At 39.0% G+C, this 12,766-nt stretch overlaps 1 protein-coding gene and 1 long non-coding RNA gene across 3 annotated transcripts; one reads left to right on the top strand and one right to left on the bottom strand.

Annotated features, from left to right (window-relative positions):
• Nucleotides 1-575: 575 nt before the first annotated feature.
• Nucleotides 576-2,512, bottom strand: LOC146653463 (uncharacterized). The gene is made up of 3 exons (XR_014907188.1): nt 1,936-2,512; nt 908-1,009; nt 576-712 (listed from the first exon to the last, which is right to left on the bottom strand). It is a non-coding gene; the product is annotated as an uncharacterized LOC146653463 (long non-coding RNA).
• An 816-nt stretch (nt 2,513-3,328) lies between these two features.
• Nucleotides 3,329-11,217, top strand: mrps23 (mitochondrial ribosomal protein S23). Of its 2 annotated transcripts, XM_085380322.1 has the most exons (5): nt 3,330-3,509; nt 5,175-5,354; nt 6,569-6,646; nt 8,667-8,790; nt 10,812-11,217. In XM_085380322.1, exons 1-5 carry the CDS (start codon nt 3,466-3,468, stop codon nt 10,923-10,925), a joined length of 540 nt encoding a protein of 179 aa, XP_085236448.1. In that variant the 5' UTR covers nt 3,330-3,465; the 3' UTR covers nt 10,926-11,217. The 2 variants fall into 2 exon arrangements, with proteins under 2 accessions (XP_085236449.1, XP_085236448.1); XM_085380323.1 differs by lacking the exon at nt 6,569-6,646 and having other exon boundaries at nt 3,329-3,509.
• Nucleotides 11,218-12,766: the final 1,549 nt, after the last annotated feature.

Here is a 12,766-nt window from a genome sequence, read left to right as displayed (position 1 = left end):
TTAATATTACAGTATTACATGAGGGTGGTAGTTGTGTGACAAAATGAAACACAATATGTTCCCAAGAATGACCCAATGTGGGTAATAGCTTTAATAACCTGGTAGGTGGAGAACTGGAGGTTTTGTTGCATGAAAGAAGCGGTTAGATTCTCAACCTGATAGCAAGTGAATCTGGCAGTATGAGCCCAGTGAATCACTTTCCTCTGACCTTGGAAGGACCATACAGGAGTGGCGAGGGTCATGCAGAGATGTTTGAAGGGGCGGGTGCTCAAAGTTAAAAAGGGGCACATAGAACCAGGCTGAATAACAACAACCGACATGCATGAAGAGTCTAATATGGAATCGCATCATACTATATCTTTGTGATCATGTGGAGACAATGCAAAGCAAACCTAGCCTATGTTTTAGCTGATGGCATACAATGTTGCTGTTAAAGGGTTGCTGGTGGTGCTCATGCTGATAGTGCTGGAGGGCGGGACTGTGTTGATCTGAGACTGTAGACATTAAAAAGTCCATAGGAGAGATGGTAGCTGATTAAACAAGTGTTATGAGATAAAAAATATAATGCAAAGATTGGTGACAGCACTTGGAACCATATGGTGATGAAACTGATGAAAAAAACTGTGGAAAATAAACTTGCCTCTGCCTGTGACTCACTCTCTTCCTCCTTCCATCTCCTCATCTGATCTGTCACTCTCCACTTGTGGTCCATCTGAGAACAAGGCACAATTTGCTATTGCATTAATCTATTATTTAATTGTCCACACTTAACAACTCTTGCACCTAATCCTTAATAAAGTAATGATAGAAACATGTTATAGAACCATAACATTGCAGTTGTGTTTATTATTGATTTCATTCTTGAATACCTCTGCAATTCAACAACTGGTACATGTGTTAATGTTACCTGTGCTCTTTTAATCCAGCTGGTGAGGTGCTCCAATACCTTTAGCAACCTCACATAGCTCCTTTTGTAGCTGTTTCCTCCCCCTGTCCTTACAGGGCATATCTGGTCAATGAGTAATAATTTTTAAAAAATCTATACACATAAAACACACACATGCACACACAATGACATTTTTACCTTCTCCAGAAGACTATATGTACTATGGCCACAGGTTTGCATCATAGCGCTGATCCACATCCTTCCCTTATTATTTATTCCTAGTGCTATAATAATTAAGTAATGAGAAATTTAATAAAAAGTAATAAATATAAAATACTGTATTTATAATGATTCAATTAGTTTCACTATCCACTCTGTGCTAGGCAGATGGGTGAGCTTATTACACATTTAAACTGTAGAGATACAATAATTTTGCTGCTGTAAAATCAGCATTTTTGTCATATTTGAAATATAAATCTAATATATTTAATTGGCGTCTTAATGTATTTTCTTTAAAACTGTGTTGTTTTTAAATATCATTGTTATAATAATTCATAATTATGTCAAAATTCATTCTGGATAGTTTGGTTGTTGTTGTTATTGTTAATAGTGAAATATAAGCCCCCCCAGAAAGGCAGGGAACAGCCCTGTATCTTACTGTAAAACCAAATATGTTCCCTAAAACAGTGGACAGTGCTACAGGCCCATGACACCCTTACCCAGTTAGTTAGCGGCTAATGATCACCACTATTGCAGTTAATAAAAGGACAGGTAATGTTTGTCACACTGTTGTGCACACAGCACACTCATTTGTTTCAATCCGTCAGTTCCCACAAGACACCTTACCACCATGTACATAATAATGGAAGAGGACGGTTTCTTTCTTCTCTGGCAACAGTTAAGAGAGAATTTTGTGTCTGTCCAAACAACCAGTGGATACTCTGTCCCCTCCAACCAATGCCTCAATTCTTCCATTGCCAGCTAAATAGAGAGCAATTCCTGTTTACCAAAATCATAGTTTCCTTCTGGAGCACACAGATTTATTTTACCTTCAGACTGCTGAGAAACCACAGCCCTGACCCCAGGATCCAAGGCATCCACCTCCATAATGAATGGTTGTGTGGTGGCCCACCAAAGGGCTCCACTCACACCCAGGTCGGGGGGAGGGGTTCTGCTGGTTTTTGGCGCAATGTGTCCAGTTGTAGTTTGGAGATGAATAAAGTCGGAATGGAAAGTTACAGCTCCTGTGTCGTCTGTACAATACCTCCACAGTTGGAGAGATCAGGCTGGAAAAGGATCCAGCATTGTTGGGATCCAATACCAAGTAAAATTCAGGCTGGTATCGATACCAATACTTTGCATAAGTACAACGTTTTCGATAGAGAGTTGTTGGCATTGATCAGAGGACCGCCAGTCTCCGGCAGCCTCGCCTCTGTCAGTGCGCCCCAGGGCAGCTGTGGCTACAACACCAGTGTGTGAATGGGTGGATGGCTGTATGTAGTGTAAAGCGCTTTGGGGTCCATAGGGACTAAGTGCGCTATACAAATTCAGGTCATTTACCATTTGCGTAAAAACTTGATGTGTTTGGTAAATAAAAATGAAAAGTAGTGTATTTCAAACCGTATTCGGAAATACAACTGTATGACTACAAGACATCAGACTATTGTTCTTCTTGCTTAATTATGAAGAATTCACACAAGAACTAAAAAAACAAAACAAAAAAAACAACAACCCTGAAATCTATACCTACATTTTAAATATTCCCTTTCCATTCCAAAACAAATGTGACTGATTGAAAATAGTAAAGCTGAGAAAAAACATTATAGATACATGTCATTGTCTATTTATCTTATGTATGAAATATTTTGAGTTTTTTAAAGCATACAATGACCGTTTTACTGTATATTTTATATATACCTAGTCTATATAATACGCTGTAAATACTCTGCAATTTGAACAAATGGGATTCTGCAGTTTTAAGAATGCGGCGAATTCCCGTCATTTGAACACAATGCCTAGACACAAAGTCTCTCCTCCTCCTCCAGTTCGCCTCATCATATTCTGTTACAATTTACTTTTGTTTGTGTTTGACAAGGTTTGTGGCCTTGCCACATGTGTCACAAACCGCATCTTTGCTTTTTGTGGAGCTCAAATAGCCCCATACTTATGATAGAAAACTGAACTAGCGCGCACACGTGAGCCGTGATGCATTTATACAGTCGTATTTCCCAACTCACTGTGATAGGCAGAAGAAGTAGTTCCTATTCAGACAATCCAATAATATAGTTACTTTCCACTGTGTTCTTGTAAATTATAAGCTACAAATTTACCCTAAATTACTATAATATCGATAATGTAATAGGAAAGTCGATTCTGGAACATAAATGTCTGGTATCGGAAGAACCAATATTTCAGTATCAATGCGCACAATTTGACCATTCAAGGCACCCGTACTATAATCGCATGACAGCATCCGAACGGGTTGTTTCGACAGTGTTGCAAACAATGGTCAACTTTAATGCAGATTTTTTCTAGAAAAGGGGAATTATATAGCTAGATCTGTCGACGAAAAGCTCCACATGGCAGGTAGTAGACTAGAGAGATTTGGAACGGTATTCACAAGGTAAGACCAATGTTTACGCTTTTTATCAAGTAATGATGAAGCTAATGTGGCTTTTAGCTGTATCCACAATGTCGATGATGGTGATACTATTTCCGGCACTATAAAGAGTCTTTAGTTGGTACAGTATATGTGCTAGCCTTGGGCAGTAATACGTGTTTTATTCAGCCAACACGTGGGTTTACAACTATTAAAATAATTTAATTAATCAAGAAACATTATTCACGGGAACTGTGACCCTTTAAAAAGGGGGCGACGTGATGACGTCATCGGCATGCGACCAGTTTTGCGACATTAATAGCTCTGCTCTCTATCTGATGCGCCGAAACAGCGCTTGCTGGATCCTGATAAATATTGCAAATACGTGTACCTAGTTAGCGTTAAAATTCTTACAAACATATTTATTACATTCTTGAAATAATGTGATCATGAAATAGTAATGTGGGAGTTTGAGTTTTTAACAAATAAATAACAAACAAACAAAATAACAAATACAAATAAATAAATGAAGATAGATAGGGAGACAAAATATGGAGATTTGAAACAGGGATGTGTGCAAACGAGCTATAGCTTAATATGCTGGCTTAATATGATATATATATATATATATATTATTACTACTGTCAAAAATAGGTCATCTGTTCAGGAGTCTGATGGCAGTGGGGAACAAGGGGTTGTTGACTCTGGATGTTCTGGATCTCTCACTTCTGAACCTCCGCCCCGAGAGCAGAAGTGTGAACAGTCTGTGTTCGGGGTGTGTGGGGTCTTTGAGGATGGAGGCAGCTCTCCTCTGGACTCTGCGATGGTAGATGCTCTGCAGAGAGGACAGCGGAGTCCTGATGAACTTCTCCACAGTTGTTATCACTCTCTGCAGGCGTTTGCAGTCCATAGCAGTAGTGCTGCCATACCATGCAATGATGCAGCTGGTCAGTATGCTCAATACAATGCAGCTGTAGAACCTGCTGAGGATCTTGGCCAACATACCAAAATTCCTCAGCCTTCTCAGGAAATACAGCTGCTGCTGAGCATTCTTGACCAGCTGTGTGGTGTTCAGTGACCAGGTGAGGTCCTCAGAGATGTAGACGCCCAGGTACCTAAAGCTGCTCACCCTCTCCACTTCAAGGCCCCCTGATAAACAGGCCTCCTCTTCTTCCCCGTGTCCATTATTATCTCCTTTGTCTTGTCAGTGTTGAGTGTGAGGTTGTTGTCCTCACACCATGACACCAGACCGGTGTCTCTCCTGTAAGCCGCTTCGTCCCCCCCAGTGATGCGACTGATCACTGCAGTGTTGTCTGCGAACTTCAAAATGATGTTACTTTGTTGGAGGTGACAAAGTCGTGGGTGTACAGGGTGTAGAGGATGAGACTGAGGACGCAACCTTGTGGAATGCCAGTGTTTGTAATAATGCTGGCTTTAGTCCTGTTGCCAATCCTGATGGACTGGGGCCTGCCAGTCAAAGTCCTGTAGCCAGTCACAAGCAGCAAACATTAAAAATCATGGGATGTGAGAGATGACTTGGTAAAAAATATCTGACTTTATTTTATTTTTAAAGCATAAACAACTTGTGCAAAAAGAGTTTCAGTATTAGAAGTTGTAATGCCATCCTTTGTAAAGCATTCTCCTGTACAGTTAATGATAAGGAATTGTGTGTTTTCACATTATCAACAGGGTTAGAGACCTGATACGCTCTGGAGTCATAAAGCCAAAGGAAAAACCTCTCTGGTATGATGTGTACAAGACTTTTCCACCAAAGAGGGCCCCACTTCATGTGAAACCAGTTACCAGCCCTTCTGCTAAGAAACAGGAAACTGTGCCTGAAATCTTCTACAGTGAGGATAAAATTAGAACGTAAGTTCATGGCACACTCATGGCAACGAAAATAACTTTTTCCCTATATCTGAAGGCTCCTTTATAAATATTGTGAAAACGGCACCTTAGCACACACATAATATACATTTCTGGCTTTATCAGTCTCTCAGATTGATAGCATTCATTTAAAAGTCGGAAGCGGAGCATCTAAGAGACTGGTATTCAGATACTCTATTTGAATTCTTTGAGAATAAGTTTCTGTTCACAGTAACAACATGCAAAGTATTATACTTCATACATTATCCTGAAATGCATGTTACATTATTCCATATGCAACCTGGTCCATGGGCTAGGTTCATTTATATTATTATAATTAAAAATTTATTTCATTTTGATTACATATAGTTCCTTCAAGTGCAAGATGAGCCAGTTCACTGAAGATTGATAAGTCATCAAATTATGCAACAAGAAAGGGAAAAAATCACCTGAAACATTGCTAAGATAAGATAAGATAAGATAAGATAACCTTTATTAGTCCCACACGTGGGAAATTTGTTTTGTCACAGCAGGAAGTGGACAGTGCAAAAGTTATGAGGCAAAAATTAGAATACAATAAGAATAAATACAGTACACAGCTGTACAGAATAGAATAAAATACTATATACAGTAGAATAAAATAAAATAAATATACAATAAGATAAAAATAGAATACAAATACAAATACTATATACAACTGAGTAAAAATACAACGATGACAGTAAGGATTACTAATACCTACTTGTTGCCTTTTGAATGGGCGCTGTAAAAAAGAAGAAAAAAAACCTCTGTTCTGTAAAGTAAAATGTTAAATGTCTCGACTGAGAGAGGAGAAATGAATGGTTATTTGTCACAAAAAATGAATATGAATATGCCATAGGTCCACTTTGTTTCCTAAATAAATAACACTACACAGAAATGGGAGAAATATTCTTCAGATGTTAACCCAGATTTTTTTTCTTATATAAATACAGGAATATAGACAAAATACATGTAGTTTGCATATTCTTCTTCCTCTTTTTTTCTACCAAAACCATAATTCTGATCAGCACAGAGTGGACACATGTTTTGGGCATTTAGTCTTGGTTTGGAACAATTTTACATTTTAAACAGTGATAACTAAGTGTTGATACTAAGTGAAATATTTTTGTAGGCCTCACTAACTTCTAACTTGTGTTGTTTTTGGGGTTTTTTTGTTTGATTTTTGTTTTTGCTAGGGGATTCTATGAGCAGTATGGGAGAGGTTTGCGGGCTCTTGATCTCTCCAAATCAAACTTTGTTTCTACATGTCAGAGGTATGTTTGACTGTGTTCAGAATAGGGCTGGGCGATATGGCCTAAAATCCATATCACGGTATAATTTGAAGCATATGCGGTAACGATATATATATCGCGGTATATTATTTTCTTCTGCATAATGTATTTTACACACTATAAGGCACACTTAAAATCCTTTAATTTTCTCAAAAATCGACAGTGCGCCTTATGTGTGAATTCTGGTTGTGCTTACTGACCTTGAACCGATTTTATGCAGTACATGGCGCGCAGAAATCTGTCAAAAATGCTTTAGTACGACGTGCGGCTTCATAGTAGTAAGCTATGAAGTCGCACCGCTTGATGGATTGCCGGAGCATTACGGCTGCCGTAGTCAGGAGCCTCGCGGAGGAATCTGGGTCCAAAACTCTGTCAGCTTCAGGTCCCAAAGTCAAATGAACACTGCGGCATCACTGAGAGTTAGAAAGTGTCTAAATTCTTTCATCTTTAATAAAATGATCAGCGTTGCTGCTTTACCAGGTATAACAATCAAGTTTAACATCCAGGCATCCATGAAAACAGAATTTATTAAATTCAACGGAGTTAGAAGTTAGCAGGAAGTTAACTCGCTAGTTTCCACCTAAACATGATATAGCATGTTCTGACTGAGAGATTTCTGAAAAAATTAAAAAGTACAGCTCTGCTATCACTTCCAACATAAATGAAGACAGAAAACTAAACAGCAGTGACATTTGTAGGGTTACTGAAGTTGAGCTAGCTGGTATATAACGATATGCTATGTGATTGCTAGCAAAACAGCTATGTTAGCATAACATTAGCACAGTGAAGCTGAAGGATGGCCGCTAACCCTTTTCCACTCGATAAAAGTTAACGTGAGGGTTTCTGGTGGTTAGGGACAAATGCAATTGCATGGCAGGATGCTATAAACGGACCAAACTTCAGTCAGGAGAACAACTGAGATAATCCATCCACAATACGAGGTTAGTCATTAATATACTGCAACAACATGGGAACAGAGCAGCTGCGAGAGAATTCAGCCTTAATGAATCAATGGTAGGGAAGTGGAGGAAGCAAAATTTTTGGCTTTCCCCATCTTCCAAAAGTGCTTCGTCTCTTTGCTATTACTGTCGCCCGGCATAATTTGCAGATGATGATGTTGTTTGTAGCCGCTGCGATGCTTTCGACCCAAATAGCCGCAGCTTGATGACACCATCAACATGCGCTATCGCGGTAGAGCGCTATAATCAAAATCTCTACCGTTGGCCAAATTTATATCGTTTCTACCGTATACCGTTTATACCGCCCACCCCTAGTTCAGAATAACACACACAGTACTCCAGTCTTTCTGAAAACCTTTTAAAATTGTCTCTGGATATTAGATGCTTTTAAACTCATTTTCAATCTATTACTTGCATTTTTGTTTAGCAGTTTATCAATAATCTATGACTCGTTCAAGTAGAGCTTGGTGACAAATGGTTCATGGCCAGTAGAAATTCAACATCCATGTTTTGACAGAGAACACAACAAACCAGTGACTAAGGGTTTAGGGTTTAGGGACTAAGTGACTAACCCTAACCCCACAATGCCAAAGCAATCATGTAGTTGGAATAAAGTTTGATCACATCATGTTAGGTTGATACACAGATCTTAGAAGGGGGGCAGCCACCAGCAGAGCATGTGTTAAAGCTTAGGCTACTGCAGTTGTACACATCAGTACAATGTGAGGACAATAAAAGACAAAAGGACAACAGAAACTTTTAAGGAATACTTGAGTGACGTTACTGAATATGAGACCCCAACAAACAAGGCTCAAAGACAAGGACATTGTTGAAAAGAAGGGTCAGAGGAATTCAGTAGTGTGAAGAACCAGTTTTAGCATACATTGCAACTGTGTCAAAAGCAAATGGAAGTAACGCCATGAATCATTTTTACTACACATACACCTACCATTCGTAAGTTAAGTTAAATCTATGAAAAATGCAACGATAACAGTTTGACAGGCAATTTTCACACTCTTCCTCTTATCTTTTTAATCCCGCAGGTTTGTTGACAAGTACAGAGAGTTAAAAAGCCATGGCATGCTGGATAAGTCCTCTTTGTTTGAAGAGACTGGGAAGGCTTTACTTAAAGAAGGTATCATCCTGAGAAGGCGAGGAGCTCCTCCTGTAAGACTCTTGTTATAATTATTACTTTGGGTTCCTACAAAAATGTTGTTTGCCCTGTTTTGACATGGTCACATTTTTGCCAGCTGCAAACTATGTTATGCCAGTCAGCTAAATTATGTAGTCGTGTGAAAACGAAAGGTTTTTACTAAAGAAAAAGGTGCCAAGTACATCCAAAGATTCATCTAACCAGTCAAAAGTTTGGTCACACCATCTCATTTAATAGTTTTTCTTTATTTTTACCACTTTTACATTTTAGAAACATACTAAAGAAATCAAATATATGAAGCAAGATATATAGAATTATGGAGCAAAGGGGAAAAAAGATAAATAACTCTAAATATATGGTATATTTTAGATTCCTGAAAGTAGCCACTCTTTGTTGGCATTGCTGCAAACCCCTGGCATTTTCTCAAAGAGCTTCATGATGTAGTCACCTGAAATGGTTTTCACTTCACAGATGTGCCTTGTCAGTGTTCATTTTTGGAATTTCTTGCCTTCTTAATGGGGTTGGGACCATCAGTTGTGTTGTGCAGAGGTCAGGGTCGTACACAGCTCAGAGCCCTATTTGACAACTGTTAGCTGATTGGTTCTTTCCATAATATGAATTCTAAGTAAAGAGAAATGACAGTCCATCATAACTTTTAAGAACTGAAGGTCAGTCAGTCTGGAAAATTGCTAAAACTTTGAACGTGTCCCCAAGTGCAGTCGCAAAAGCCATCAAGTGCTATGACAAAACTGGCTCACATAAGGACCGCCCCAGGAAAGGACAACCAAGAGTCACCTCTGCTGCTGAGGATAAATTAATCAAAGTCAAATGTCACTGTCTCATCTGCTGTTCACAATATTAAATGGTGATCTTAAAGAGGTTATGGACAATTTTGTCCATGCTTGGTGGAAAAAGAAATGCTTAGGAGCCCCTGAAATGATACCCAGGAAGTGACTACAAGAAGAGGGTGAAAGATTGTCTGAAGCAGTTACAACAAGACAAACCCCTTGACCAGACCTCCTACCACAGGCTACACCCAGGGGAAGCTACACCAAATCTGTATTGTTTACTGAAGAAGGATAAACAGGGTGTGCCTTTAAGACCAATTGTCTGTATGATCAGCTGGGTCACCTATAAAATCACAACGTTTCTGGCTTCGATCCTCAACCCATTGGTAGGCAGCTCTGAACACCACATCCAGAACAGTTTGGATTTTGTTGAGAAGGTGAGAGATGTCACTATGGAGGCAGATTGAACAATGGTCTCACATGTTACATCTCTCTTACTTGTGTTCCATTCAGTGAAGCAGTGGGGATAGTTTGTCAGAGATTATGGGATGACCACTGTCAGCACTGGCCAAGTGTGTTTGCTCTTGGAACTGTGTCTTCATTCCATATAATTCATGTATATGGGTCAATGCTACAGCAGAAAAATGGGTGTGCAATGGGTTCCTGAGTGGGTTCTCCTTGACTCCCTGCTCAAACCAGCGTTCGTCCCTGTTTAGCCAGAGGTTGTTTGGTTTCCCCAATGTCTAAATCATATCAATTCTTCTGGCACTGGCAATGGGAGACCCAATCCTTGGGGTAGACCAATCTTTGGCACAGCGTATTTTGGTGTTTAAAAGCCACTGAAACGCTGTGTTTAGAATAAATGCGTCTTAATTGTTTCAATACTTTTTCTCCTGTGAAAAAGGCCTAACCCAGGGATTTCTCTGGATGAAGGGAAAGTGAGGGGAAGTTAAACTCATTTTTTGTTTCAGAAATGTCTGAAATTATTTTCTTTGACTAGTTCTTGTCATAAATTACTATAGCCACTTTTTCTTAAACCAGCAACTTTGTCAGGTAATGGATTAAATTCATTTTATTCTTCACCTCAAAACTCACCTCGAAAAGGGAAAAAGTTTGCTTGCTTTTTTGCTTTTATTACAAAATAAAAACAAAAATATAAAGAGAGAGAGAGATTACTAATTCACAAGTACAAACACAGTTTTGTTTTGATTATTGCATATTATCATTGTGTTGCTTTTATTCTGCAGGTTTTGGCCGAGTCCAGGGATCCTGTGCTTGACCTGAAACTGATAGACATGTTGGCAGAGCAGCAGTCCGCTGGGACTGACACAACGAAGACAACAGAAGATAAAAATTCATAGATCACAGTAGCTCAAGAATCATTTGGTGAACTGCATATTTTCTCTCTTACCAGCTGTTATGATCAATGTATTTCTGTTTTTGTTTCTGACACCCAACAATTGTCTGTTTTTAATTTCTTGAAAGCCCATTGCACACTGCACCAGCGGCAGCATGTTGCCATTAAAGATTCAATGGCGCTATAAATCATGTCAGTGCAGGTAAAAAGTTACAAAAAAAAACCCAGAAAAGAATGTTATAAGTATTTAGAGGTCTTATGTCTGGCAATAAAACACATTGTTATAACATGTAGAATTGTTGTGAAATTATTGTAATAGTTTTGAACTTTTCTGATCTGAAATTTCCCAAGTTTTTTTTAGTTTTTGTGGTTTGCACCTCATCTATCTTGCCTTCTTGCTGACCTGGAAATTAATTTCTGCGTAACATGTTGAATGATGCCTCAATACCTACAAGCACCACGTGGACAGAGGAGGAAGCGAGTATGCACAGGGTGTATCCTTTGCACATTAACTTTAAATATATAAAATAGTCTTACAGCTTGAATTCGGGAGAACTATGCCAACAGCTACTTTATCATATCTATAAGTTGTTTTGGTTGTTAAGATGATCAACTGCCTTTAAACTTTGGCCTTCATTTTGTGTGTGAGAGAAATTATTGGGTCTTTTGTAAGATGGTACTACACTGAGAATTTAATTAAAAGTCGCCCTTAAAATAAAGCATATCATCAGTTCAGTTATGCCAAAGAACACAAAATGCAGAGAAACAATGCAATAGTTTTAATGCAGCTGTGCCATTCATCTTTTGACATAATTTAGCTGCAACAAAAGGATGGCATTAATTCCTGTTAACTCTGCCTGTTTCTTATGTCTTCTTTGCACCTTCCAAACCTCGAGGAGAGGGACAAGTTACAAGGAAAGAAATCGAGGATGTACAGACTGAGAAAGAGGAAAACAGTTTGAACTAAAAGCACTCACTTGGCCGGACCTGTCTTTATTTGGGGACATAGAATGTTTGTCCACTGTTTGTAAACTACTGCTGGTTTTAGCCTGATATAAACTCAATAGCCACTTTGTTAGATATACCTGTTCAGCTTCTCAGTGGAAAACAGGGCTCTGTTGTCCTATTCTAGAAAACCAAAAAAAACGCATTGGTTTGGGTACGTGGATGACACCTGGGTGAAAATCAAATGTCAGGATGTACCACAATCACTGATCACATCAAAATAGATAAACATCAGGTTGAGCAGGGAGAATATGAAAAATGACAAGCTAGCTTTTCCAAAAGTATTGGTAATATTTAAAAGTCCAAGATGGTGCCATCTCTCGGTTCATTTTTAATTTCTATTTGCCAATTCGTCTGATTGGGACCCAATGAATGTAAAAACAAAGAATTACAAGATTTTTTTTTTTTTACCTGATTTTTGTTCCTGAGAAAAATTAGATCCACATATGAGGACATTCATTTTAAATTTTGATAGAACAGTGGCAGTATAACGTCCTCGTAAGCAGGTACCAGGCCCAAAATGTGATGTCCACATAGATGGATGCCAGGTCCTAGGAGGTTAATATCCGTGACTCAATGCTGATCCTCCCCTGCATTGCCAGCGATTTGGAGGACTCCCACCACCTCTGGTGTTGGTACCAGAGGAACTGCATCGACGTGATCCACCTTGGAATCTTTCGAAACAGAAGGGCTGTAGAAGTGGTTAAAATACGTGGCATGTGTGTACGGGTTAGATCTTAGATGTGGTGGATCCTTGCCATCGGTGATCCTGCCTTTTTAGACCTTTTTCTGCCCTCAGACAGCGCTGCCAGGGGAGGAAGACAGGACAAAGATATACTG

The sequence above is a fragment of the Rhamphochromis longiceps genome, linkage group LG14 (genome assembly GCF_057381845.1).
Source record: "Rhamphochromis longiceps isolate RC_006_pf linkage group LG14, R_longiceps_female_GT1.1, whole genome shotgun sequence".
NCBI classification, from domain to species: domain Eukaryota; kingdom Metazoa; phylum Chordata; class Actinopteri; order Cichliformes; family Cichlidae; genus Rhamphochromis; species Rhamphochromis longiceps.
This window is presented reverse-complemented; position numbering and strand designations above follow the sequence as displayed.